General features: G+C 47.5%; 1 protein-coding gene across 1 annotated transcript in view; it reads right to left on the reverse strand.

The window, feature by feature from the left end:
- The window catches only part of CELF6 (CUGBP Elav-like family member 6), a 156716-nt gene that overhangs the window by 24420 nt on the left and 119311 nt on the right, over positions 1-12985 (reverse strand). The window contains exon 3 of the mRNA XM_048481863.1: positions 7157-7205. Coding sequence (XP_048337820.1) covers positions 7157-7205 — 49 coding nt within the window. The remainder of the gene's footprint in view (positions 1-7156; positions 7206-12985) is intronic.

The following is a 12985-nucleotide window of genomic DNA, read 5'->3' on the forward strand; positions in this document are numbered from 1 at the left end:
AGGAAGTAGAAAGAAAGAAAGAAAGAAAGGAAGGAAGAAAGGAAGAAAGAAAGAAAGAAAGAAAGAAAGAAAGAAAGAAAGAAAGAAAGAAAGAAAGAAAGAAAGAAAGAAAGAAAGAAAGAAAGAAAGATGCTTTTTTGGAGGTACACATTGCTCCTAGAGGAAGACTCTTTACTGAAACCGGAAGGGCTTGCCAGTTCCCCTAGAGGGCGCCAGACAGCTACCTGCTCCTTTCCTGACAGCTGTCTCAAGAACGCAGAACACAACAGAAGGCCAATCACCTGGTGTTCCTCTCAAACAAGTCAGGGCCAAATAATGGGTACAATTATGACTTCCAAACCCACTGAGCAAACGTCTGTCCCCAAACTCGCCCCTCCCAATCTCCCGGAATGTGGCAACAACTACATCACGTTCTGCTTTATTTTTTAAATAAGTATGACAGTTGCTCAAGGCTTAGATGCGTCTCACTGCCTGTGACGCGCATCATCAGACCGCGCTCGGAACCTTCCCGTAAACGATGGTTAATTTCCCAAAATGCTCGCTGTTTTTATGAACCAGGATGCGTGTGCTTCTTCTAAGCGAAGAGTCGCTTCTCGAGACATGTTTTCTTTTCCTGCGTCTTAGCTACTCAGCTTGCCTCTTCATCCCATGTGCCTTTACACGTGAGGAGATTTAACGCCGACTCAGGACGAGCAATCTGGGCGTCTGAGATTATGGACAAAGATCCCTGTGGTGCCACACCTAATCCTGTTCACAACAGTTCAAGCCTTTGAGCAATTTTGGGATCTATCCCTTAGGAGGGTGCACAAAAAGTTGAGGACAACTCAGTACCCAAACAAGACACCCCAGTTTGAATGGAACTCATTGACAACTCCATATAAAAAACAGTATCAGACATATCGGATACATAAATCACAACATATCAGATACATAAATCACAACCTGCTTTCAGGGAGCAGGGATGAGTGGGCGTAGCGATATTAAGAGCTTATGTGGCCTAATCTGAGGAATCAGGTTTGGATTCTCTTTAGCTCTGTCAGCTTGAAGCTGTGAGGGTTATCAGGGGAATAAGCCTCAGCACACCTCTCATTATCTGACAGCCACCTGTTGGTGATCTATATGGAGTTTCAGTCTTCATTCTACTCATTAGAGCGCTGTGGGGAAGGGCAAGTGAGATTAAGTTTCTTTGAAAGTCTTTTCTCGTAGAGAAAGGGACATAAACTACAAACTCTTCTTCTTCTTCTTTTTCTCTCCAGCAAAGACAGAACTGTGTTGGACCTAAGTATATTTGTACCTTGGCCCAGGTTTGTGGGACTTAGAAGGAGGGTGTGATTTTTAAAAAAAAATCTGGTAGTTAGATATTAGCTGATTGCAATCTTCACAACAGCCCTATAAGGTAGGTCATTTAGTCCCACAATACAAATAGAGGGGAGGGTGTAACTAAGTCCTTGGCAGAAGCAGGATTCAAACCAGGGGCTTTCTGACACACCGATCAGCTGCTGCCCCAAATCCTTATGCCTTTCCAAATGCTTCCCCCTATTTAGAAGAAGAAGAAGAGTTTGGATTTATATCCCCCCTTTCTCTCCTGTAGGAGACTCAAAGGGGCTTACAATCTCCTTGCCCTTCCCCTCACAACAAACACCCTGTGAGGTAGGTGGGCTGAGAGAGCCCGGTGAAGCTGTGATCTAGCCCAAGGTCACCCAGCTGGTGTGTGTGTGTGGGAGGTACAGGCTAATCTGAATTCCCCAGATAAGCCTCTCCATAGCTCAGGGCGGCAGAGCTGGGAATCAAACCCGGTTCCTCCAGATTAGATACACAAGCTCTTAACCTCCTACGCCACTGCTGCTCCTTCTGTCCTAGGCAGGGTACAGGGAGGGCCCCAGGCGTGCCCCAATCGCACATGCAAGCCCCTGTCTGGACGCCATCCGCCACAGACTGACAGAAAAAGCAATGCAGCGCTCTTGGCCCCAAGCAACTTTTTTTTTGCTCGGGAGTAATTGCATTTGATGCAGAGGACGGAGAGACCTCATCAATCAGTGGAGAACCAGGCCGAGGCTAGCTCCTTATTGATTCTCGGGGCGTTTATCTCCCCATTCGCTGTGCATCAAACGCAATCATTGCGGGTGGCTCCTGGCATTTGGCGGAAAGGAATCCGGCCTCGCCTGTGGGTGGAAGGGATGGAGCCCTCTGGAAGCGCCCGTGAAGGTGTAGCAGTCTTCGAGGTCGCCAAGTGATCTCGCGTTAAGCTCATCACCATAATGACGAGGCCCAATGGTTGGGGTAGAGTAGTGGTGGCGAACCTATGGCACGGGTGCCAGAGGTGGCACTCAGAGCCCTCTCTATGGGCACGCGCAAACAAAGCCTCCCCTCCCCTACATCCAGGGCTGGCCTGGGCCAAGCTGGGCTCGACATTAGCACAAACCCTACACCTATAGTTTTGGGGAAGCAGTGTAGGTGAACTCTGTTAAGCCGCCTGTTAAACCCCACTGATTTTCATGCAAAGAACAAAAGCACAATCCTTTACCTGGGGAGTAAGCTTGGTTACTGGCAAAAGGGCTTGCTCCTGAGTAAACCCTCCTAGGGTCGTGATTCACCCATTGGAAGAGATGGATGGTTGGAGTTTCAAAGCAAAGCCACCTGACTCACCACCAAGCTTACCCTCCTGAGTAACGCACGCCTTTGAGCCAACTGTTTTTTTCTAAACTAAAAACCTCAGTATTCAGGCAGGTTAAATTGCCGTGTTGGCACTTTGCGATAAATAAGTGGGTTTTGGGTTGCAATTTGGGCACTCGGTTCACCATCACTGGGGTAGAGCAAGAGAAGAAGAAGAGTTTTGGTTTTATATCCCCTCTTTCTCTCCTGCAGGAGACTCAAAGGGGCTTACAATCTCCTTGCCCTTCCCCCCTTCACAATAAACACCCTGTGAGGTAGGTGGGGCTGAGAGAGCCCGAAGCTGTGATCAGCCCAAGGTCACCCAGCTGGTACGTGGGAATGCACAGGCTAATCTGAATTCCCCAGATAATCCTCCACAGCTCAGGCGGCGGAGCGGGGAATCAAACCCGGTTCCTCCAGATTAGAATGCACCTGCTCTTAACCACTACGCCACTGCTGAGATGGAGAAAATTCCTCCAGAATCCCAGGAGAGCCGCCCTGTCACACGCCGCAAACTCGAGCCCTGTTCTGGCCACTAAATCTCAAGAAGGATATCGAGGAGTGGGGGAAAGTGCCGGAAAGAGGAACCAAAATGGAGAGCCTCCGACACAAAACAAGACTAAAGCTTCTAGGGTTTGTTCGCTTAGAAAAAAGGAGACTGAAATGTGATGGGGTAAAGGTCTAACAAAACGCACGGTGGAGATTAGCGGCCTCTTCCAAGACGCAAGTAGAATAATTTCCAATCCACTTTCAGTGCACTTTGAAGCGGTGCGGAAGAGCAAAACCCACTTGCAAACAATTGTGCAAGTGGATTGAAAGTGCATTATTCTGCATGTGCGGAAGGGGCCAGTAGATAGATAGGAACATTCCTCTTCTTCCATCAATAATAATACTATGCCCTTAATCCCCCCTATTGCTATATGTCGACGACGCAGAAGTTTTGCTGCTGTCAGACACCAAAAAATCGCATGAAGCCGCACTTCTAGCAACCTGCAACGTAATACTGCACAACCAATGGCCTGACACTCAACTCTCAAAAAAATCCAAGGTTGTAGTGTTTTCAAAAATCTTGGAAGCCATCTCAAGGTGCTAGGAAGATACTTAATTGGAACAGGTCAAATGTTTTAAATATTTAGGAGTGCACCTCCATTATAGAGGGGGGTTGGTTAGCCACATAGACACCATGCTGTTACAAACTCCATGGCTCAGTGCATCAAAGCAATCCCACGCTTTTTTTTCCATAAATAAGCGGGCCATCATCAATTTCCGCCTGCAGCATTAAAAGTCTTTAACAATTCAAGGTACCCAGCAACTATTATATGGAGTCCCACTTTGATAGGCTCCTGGTCCAACACAGCTGAGCCTGAAAGTACACTCCGCTTCTTATTTAAACTTTGGGCATGCTCTGTCATGCCTTTACGCCACCCCTGTGCCCTTTAAACCGGGCAACATCTTTAGAGACAAGCATGGTTTCTGGTTAATGCCAAATATTAGTCAACATCTGTTTCAACTGCTGATGTGGCAGCCTCCTTGTCATATAGCAAAAGCCCTCAAGACTTCTTGTCACCGGAATGGTGGGGGGGCATTATAGAAACAAAAAATCAACAAATTAGGCTACTCTTTGGATTATCTGGGCCATGCTACCTTCTAAAGAGACTTTCCAGCTTCTGAGGAGAAGGGTTGTTTTGACCAGGAACGTCAGACCCTATTCCTAAAAGGTTTCCAGGACTTGCTCTCCTTAGCTCTAGTGTTACCACCTATTAATTGCAATAAGGCTCAATACCTGCACCAGATAAATCAAGTCTTGCGTCTGGTCTGCAGAGGAGCAATGATGCTGGCTCCGTTGCAATGCCCTCCATCAGCCGTGTGACGACAGGGAGATACATTAAAACCCCTACCACCTAAGCGCTATGATATGCAATGGGAACTGTGTAGACTCTATAGATCATATTCCTACTTTATTGTCCATTACTTTCACATATGACCTAGAGTCAAACACCTGCCACCTCTGGGTTACTCAAAAAAAAGAGCTATGCATCTGACTTGCGTACATCTTTCTGCTGGATGGCTCCAGTAGTGATGTAAAACGCATGCAGTCACCAAATTTTTGACCTTGTGATATAAAACAACGCTTTAGGAGCAAATCCTAAACATCAGCCTTCTACCTGTCCAATGACGAATTTAGCTTCCCTATTGGGTTATTAAGGGATCTTATGTATATACTGTTGTAATGCCAGCCAAGGTTGCCTCTGTTTGTTTGTTGTTACTATAAGGCCAGGGTCAGCTCTTAAGTGAAAACGGCGCAGAGAGCTCCAGAAACACCTCCCTCCCCCCAAGTACCTATGTCAACATCAAATCAAAACCCTGGGGGAAAAACAGTATCCAAAGTGAGCAGATGTCAACTAACTAACCCCCCTATCACAACAAACTTCTCTAACTCTTTTCCTTCAAGAGCCACTTGGGGAAATCCATAGAACCGGCAGCTGCAGGTTTGGAAGAGACGGGACTGGAGGGGAAAGCCAGAAGCTCACGCAGCAAGTTGTTTTATCAGCTCAAGAATTGTTAACAAAACAGAACCCTAACGGGAATGTGGATTAACAGTGCGACCTGGGGGGGATTTACTCCAGTTTCAGCCCATTGACTCCGCAGGACTGCAGTGTGAAAGCCCAGAGGGATTGACTCTGGGAGATGCACAATCCCTCCTGCTTTGTAAATAGGCTAATGGCTGCCACTCAGGGCTCACATTTGTAGCAGGGATGTGACGCGGGTGGGAGGAGGGGTTTAATTCTTTGATCCTGTCCAGTTTTGCTTCTCAATATCAGCCTCGTCACTTGCTTATTAGAAAGGGGGAAAAGACAAGTCAGGGAAGAATGCCTACCTTGGAAGCTGTGGGAAAGGGGGAAAGGATCAGGAGAGAATGTCTTGGCAGCTGTGGAAAGCGGAAAAAGACAGGCCATGAAAGGATGCCTGTCTTGGAAATTGTGGAAAGGGAAAAAAACACAGGTCAGCAGAGAATGCCTGCTTTGGAAATTGTGGAATAGGAAAAAGACAGGTCAGGAGAGAATGCCTGTCTCAGAAAAGGTGGAAAGGGAAAAAACCACAGGTCAGCAGAGAATGCCTGCTTTGGAAATTGTGGAATAGGAAAAAGACAGGTCAGGAGAGAATGCCTGTCTCAGAAAAGGTGGAAAGGGAAAAAAAACCACAGGTCAGCAGAGAATGCCTGCTTTGGAAATTGTGGAATAGGAAAAAGACAGGTCAGGAGAGAATGCCTGTCTCAGAAAAGGTGGAAAGGGAAAAAGACAGTTCAGGAGAGAATGCTGTCTTGGAAATTGTGGAAAGGGAAAAAGACAGGTCAAGAGAGAATGCCTGTCTCAGAAAAAGTGGAAAGGGAAAAAGACAGTTCAGGAGAGAATGCTGTCTCAGAAAAAGTGGAAAGACAGTTCAGGAGAGAATGCTGTCTTGGAAATTGTGGAAAGGGAAAAAGACAGGTCAGGAGAGAATGCCTGTCTCAGAAAAAGTGGAAAGGGAAAAAGACAGTTCAGGAGAGAATGCTGTCTTGGAAATTGTGGAAAGGGAAAAAGACAGGTCAGGAGAGAATGCCTGTCTCAGAAAAGGTGGAAAGGGAAAAAGACAGGTCAGGAGAGAATGCCTGTCTCAGAAAAAGTGGAAAGGGAAAAAGACAGTTCAGGAGAGAATGCTGTCTTGGAAATTGTGGAAAGGGAAAAAGACAGGTCAGGAGAGAATGCCTGTCTCAGAAAAGGTGGAAAGGGAAAAAGACAGGTCAGGAGAGAATGCCTGTCTCAGAAAAGGTGGAAAGGGAAAAAGACAGTTCAGGAGAGAATGCTGTCTTGGAAATTGTGGAAAGGGAAAAAGACAGGTCAGGAGAGAATGCCTGTCTCAGAAAAGGTGGAAAGGGAAAAAGACAGTTCAGGAGAGAATGCTGCCTTGGAAATTGTGGAAAGGGAAAAAGACAGGTCAGGAGCGAATGCCTGTCTTAGAAGCTTGGACTAACTTCACAATCCTATTAGGAGTTACTCCAGTGTAAACCCATCGACCTTGAAGGGCTCAGATGGGCGTAACTCTGCATGGGACTGAAATGTAAAAGTCCAGAAGTATGCCTTGGGGAGGTCCACAATTGCATTTTCCCTTGGAAGCTGAGGGAAGGGAAAGTGACAGGCCGGGAGGGAATGCCTATCTTGGAAGCTCTGGAAAGGGGGGGAAAATAGCACAGAAGATTGGCTTCATTTAATGAAATTACGCAGGAATTAAACACTTCTCCCCCTTCAACCTTCTCTCCCTGCTGCCCTGATCTGAATCGGGTCAGCAGCAAGGAGCTTTTCCAGAGCTCTAGGAAGACCCAGTCACAAATCTCCCAAGCACACCTTTTGTTTTCAAAAAGCCCACTGGCAATACAATCACTGGCCCACTCCACTCTTACAATCTACCTGCAGGGAAAACCGGGTCAGCGTGGGTCAACGTCTTTCAGACATAAAGAGTTACCCACCTCCTCGGCCCTCGCTGTCAGCTGGCTTCACTTGGATTGGGCGATTCATCTGTCAAACAAAACGAGAGGATCCTCGGTTAGAATCAAGCTCAGAAAGTCCTATCTCAGACCCACCTGGCAGTTAAAATCTTAGGAATTTAGTAGTGGTAGTATGTAATGTTATGTTTAATTTATATACTGCCATCCCCCGAAAGGCTCAGGGCGGTGTACATCAATATAATAATATCAATAAACATATCATACAATGAAACTTCAACAATATAACATCATAAAACATCATAAAAACAGCATCATAGGTCTAGTAGTGGTATTTTCACAATCAATAGATCCATAGTCATACATTAAGAGTATTCAAATTTTTTGAACAAGTTTAAAAGACAAAATATACATCCTACAAATAAAAAACAAATTGGAAATATGCAGATTTTAAAATCAGGCAAATTAAAACCAGCAAATTCATCTCGCAATCCAAGTTAAAAGCGGAAGCCCTAATCCTTGCTGCCACAGACAGAAATTGAGCGACCGCAAAAGTGATATTATTACGCTTATCCGCTAGGACAGTGATGGTGGACCTGTTAGAAACCGAGTGTCAGGGACGGAGCAAGGGGAAATTGCATCTGTGCGTCCCACAACCAGAGGTGGGATCCAGCAGGTTCTCCCAGCTCCTGAGAGTAGGTTACTAATTATTTGTGTGTGCCGAGAGGGGGTTACTAATTGGTGATTTTGCCAAGCGATTTTTGCCTTAGTTACACCCCTCCTCTCAGCAGTAGTGCGCAGAACTTGAAGCAGTCTAGCAGGAGGTGCACCGGCGTGCGTGGCAGCCTGCGCCTGCGTGCATTCGTTTCCCGCCCAAGGACCGGCACAGCGGCTGCGTCCTTGCCACAGCCCTGCCCAGGAATGCCCCGCCCCAGAATGCCCGGCCACACCCCCGTCGTGCCCCGCCCAGCCCCATTGGCACTATGCCACAGTTTGAATCCCACCACCATGGGAACCTGTTACTAAAATTTTTGGATCCCACATCTGCCCCCACCCTGCACTGGAATGCCCCAACCCCCCTGTCACACCCCTGGAATGTCCTCACCACGCCCCCACAGGGGCACGCCCCCAGTGCATTGCGCACCCCTTGTCCCCTTGCTGCTATGCCACTGCCGAGTGAACTAACTGGGGTGATGGTGCGTTTGCCCACAAAGAGGGCTCTGAGTGCCACCTTTGGCACGCGTGCTCTAGGGGAATCCTTACTAACTTTACAGGAGGATCATTTTCCCAACCTGGTATCAGCAGTAATAATCCAGCATGGCGTACCCTCTGGTGTAACTTACAAAAAAAGCAAAGGATATGATTTTCATTGGGGGATTCTCAACTCTCTTCTAAAGGAACAGGATTCCCGGTGACTAATGCAGCAGTTGTGTCTTGAGGCCCCAAGCAAAGAGCACAATGCAGGGAGCGCCCAGACTTGCAGCATCACAAGACAACACATTTCCCCAAGACTCCTCCATTGTTTTGATGGGGAAAAATGCTTCCTCTACAGCTCCTTGGCTGGCTCAACCGCTCTTCCCCACCGCCTCCCAGAGCCACCTGACCACTCTCTGCTCCTGCCAATCAATCCTGCTAATTGATTTGCATATTAGCAGAACTTGTTGGTGTCGTTTGTTGGCTATTAAAGTCAATTAAAGCGCCTTTGCTTCATCGGGATGACGGATGAAAGGCGACTGGCGTAGCCCATCCTTCATCTCCTCGCTGACACGTACACGCACGCAATCCTGGATGTATACACACACACACGCACAATGCCACGATCGTGCACACCCTCTCTTGCCCTGTCCTGGGCTTGTGTAACCTCTAACTGTAGGTTCTGTGGGGCAGAACTTGGAAGGAGTTGCAAAGAACTAAATTTTAAAACAAAATGGTTTACTTCCTTAACAAATAACACTTTTAACATTAACATCTAGCATTAACAATTTACAGTCCTTCTAGGTTGCATTTCAAGTCCTTATCTTGACAATCTACTGATAAATGCCAAGTCCAATTCTTCCTGCTGGTGGTTGGCTTATGAAGACTTCAGAGGCTTGGTGAATAGGATCCAAGATTATGAAGGTCCCCAAACGAATTCCCATCAATTACATACATAGCAAGCCCCGAAACAATAAATTCTAACATTTACAAATATAGCAAAAATAAACAACTCCCTTCCCACTAGTTCCCAACAACTTTGCAGTTACCCTAAACAAGGCTTTAAGAGCTTATAAAGAATTAAATCAAGGTCCCAGCCTGGTAGCCTTGCTTCCTCCAACTTCACCAGTTTTTGCAGCCTTCTGCTGTTTTGAGTCTCCACCCCTTTCTGGGTCAACCCATTCTGAACAGAGGGGTTACACTTGCTTGGAGCAGATGACCAAATTCTGTCTGGAAACTACAAAACATCTGGACCGGCAAGCCTGAGGAAGACGGAGGAGGATGGGAATTCAACCAGGTGTGCTGTTTGAAGTGCTCTTGTGGGTTTCCAAGGGAGTGTGTTCGGTCCCTTAAGAAGCCCTTCAGAGACAGTGCAGGTAGATTGTGTGGCAGATAATGCTAAGGTTCTCCAAGCAGTGAATGGACGTTTGGTCTTGAAGATGTGAACTGAATACCAGGACATGTGAATTCAACTGTGGGCCCTTCAAGGCCACTGTTGCTTGCTCAGACTGGCAGACACTCTCCAAGGTCTCGGGCGGAGGTCTCTCACACCACCTGCTGCCTAATCCTTAACAGGAGATGCCAGGAATTGAACCCGGGACCTTCTGCGTGTCAAGAAGAAGAGTTGGATTTATATCCTCCCTTTCTCTCCTGTAAGGAGACTCAAAGGGGCGTACAAACTCCTTTCCCTTCGCCCCTCACCACAAACACCCTGTGAGGTACTTGGGGCTGAGAGAGCTCTGAAGAACTGTGACTAGCCCAAGGTCACCCAGCTGGCATGTGTTGGAGTGCACAAGCTAATCAGGTTCATCAGATAAGCCTCCACAGCTCAAGTGGCAGAGCAGGGAATCAAACCCGGTTCTCCAGATAAGAGTGCACCTGCTCTTAACCACTACACCACACTGGCTCAAGCGAATGCTTTGCCACTGAGTCATGGCCCCTCCACTATAGCACATGAACACAGGAAGCTGACTTATAGTGAATTGTTGCGATGGTCCCTCGAGGGCCAGCGTTGTCTATTCAGACTGGAAGCTGCTCTCCAGGGTCCTGATCTTTAACAGGAGATACGAACCTATGGCACGGGTACATTCAGAGTCCTCTCTGTGGGCACGTGGGCACAGAGTTCATCATGTGATAATAGTGTAATTATTTCAGAGAGATTATTAGCATTAAACCTAAGACCTAGTTTTGGGGAAGCAGTGTAGGTTACCCTGTTAAGCGCTGTTAAACCCTACTGATTTTCATGGGAAGAACGAAAGTGTGATCCTTTACCTGGGAGCAAGCTTGGTTGCTGGCAATGGGACTTGCTTCTGAGTAAACCCTCTTAGGGTCACGATTCACCCGTTCAAAGCGTTGCCCAGTTGCTTCAAAGCAAAGCCACCGACTACCACCAAGCTTACTCCTGAGTAACGCGCGACTTGGAGCCAACTGTTTTTTCTAACCTGAAACCTCAGTATTCAGGTTAAATTGCCATGTTGGCGCTTTGCAATAAATAAGTGGGTTTTGGGTTGCAGTTTGGGCACTCGGTCTTGAAAAGGTTCACCATCACTAGGCCCTTCTTCAAGCCAAGAATATGCTCTACCATTGAGCCATGACCTAAGGAGAGGCCCTTTGGCTTAAAAAGACTTTCATGAATCAATTTGCTTCTCTGGTGTTCTTGCGACCTGCAGGAATGCTTTGCTCATGGCGAACTGCCTCAGTTCCCTGCCCACCCACGCAACAGATGTAGAAGATGCCTAAGAGCAGAGTCGATGCACAGAAAAGATCCCCTGCCAAGAACCGCATCTCATTTTCCAAGGGACCGCTTCACAAGGCTCCAGCCAAACAGGAAGTTCCTCCCCAAGCAGCAGGAAGTTCACCGCGGCCTTGATAGAACCTGGAGGCGAGATCGCCGGAGACCGAACAGTTTCTTGTTTAAAATAACGATCATGACATCCTTGAAATAATCAGCTTGTTTGCAGGTGGCGCAGGTGTCGGGAGAGATCAAATGCAGGAGCGCAGGGAATTCCAGACTCACGGCCATGTTGACTCAGCAAGGCGAAATCCTCTGGGCCGGCTCTTCGGCCAAATCCAGGTCCCGCCACTGAGTTCTCTGTTACCCAAAGTCAGCTGCTCTGTGCTGGAGCAGCCCCCACAGTTTATCTCTCACTGGATATAAAAACGGGTGAAACTAGGGCCTTACACAGGCAAAGTATACCGGAGACTGCTGAGTCCGTCAAGGCTGACTATGTTCTCTAAAACTGAACAAAGTCAAGCTATGCTCCTCCATTTCTGATCCCCTGAATTCTGATTAAGACACCCCCATGACAAGTCCCTTAAAGTGTGACTCGGGTTTCTCCACAGCAAATGCCATCCATGACAAAACCCCTATAATCTCAGTAGAATCATACAGTTGGAAGAGACCCCAAGGGCCATCCAGTCCAACCCCCTGCAATGCAGGAACGCACAATCAAAGCACTCCTGACAGATGGCCATCCAGCCTCTCTTTAAAAACCTCCAAAGAAGGAGACTCTACCACACTGTGAGGGAGTGCATTCCGCTGTTGAACAGCCCTGACAGTCAGGAAATTCTTCCTGATGTTTAGGTGGAATCCCTTTTCCTTCACCTTGAACCCATGACTCCTGGCCCTAGTCTCCAGAACAGCAGAAAACAAGCTTGCTCCCTCACCAACATGACATCCCTTCAAAAATCTAAACATGGCTACCATGTCACCTCTTAACCTTCTCTTCACCAAATGAAACATCACCAGCTCCCTGAGTCTCTCCTCGTAGGGAATGGACTCCAGACCTTTGACCATTTTGGTTGCCCTCCTCTGGACTCGTTCCATCTTGTCCATATCCTTCTTGAATTGAGGTGCCCAGAACTGTACACAATATTCCAGGTGAGGTCTAACAACCAATGCAGAATAGAGAGGGTGGAGTCTCCTACAGTCTGATGGGGACTCTCCAAAGCAAATGACCTGGAGTCTAACTTGGACAGCACCATTCCAAATCCCCTATGACAGTGATGGCGAACCTTTTCAAGACTGAGTGCCCAAACTGCAACCCAAAACCCACTTAAATAAAGTGCCAACACAGCAATTTAACCGGAATACTGAGGTTTTAATTTAGAAAAAACGGTTGGCTCCAAGGCGCATTACTTGGGAGTAAGCTTGGTGGTAGTCGGTGGCTTTGCTTTGAAGCAATCGTGCAACGCTTCGAATGGGTGAATCACGACCCTAGGAGGGTTTAGAAGTAAGGCCCACTGCCAGCAACTGAGCTTACTCCCAGGTAAGCGATTGTGCTTTAGTTCTTCCCATGAAAATCAGTGGGGTTTAACAGCACTTAACAGGGTTACCTACATGTCGTGCCCAATGGCCCAGGCCAGCCTAGATGTGTGTGTGTGTGTGTGGGGAATTTTCGCCCCCCCCACATGATGAACTCTATGCACGCGTGCCCACAGAGAGGGCTCTGAGTGCCACTTCTAGCACCCGTGCCATAGGTTTGCCACCACTGCCCTATGATTTGGCTACAATCTCCTATGTCCTAATTAGGGTCTCCCCCTGGTAAATCCCCTGGAGTGCAGTGGCCTTATACCCTACCAACGTCCCTTCGCTCCCTAAACCCTGCTTTCTCAGGCTGCACCGTCAAATCTCTGAGTGTCTCTGAACCCTACTTTCCA

The sequence above is a fragment of the Sphaerodactylus townsendi genome, linkage group LG17, assembly GCF_021028975.2.
Source record: "Sphaerodactylus townsendi isolate TG3544 linkage group LG17, MPM_Stown_v2.3, whole genome shotgun sequence".
In the NCBI taxonomy this organism is placed as follows: Eukaryota; Metazoa; Chordata; class Lepidosauria; order Squamata; family Sphaerodactylidae; genus Sphaerodactylus; species Sphaerodactylus townsendi.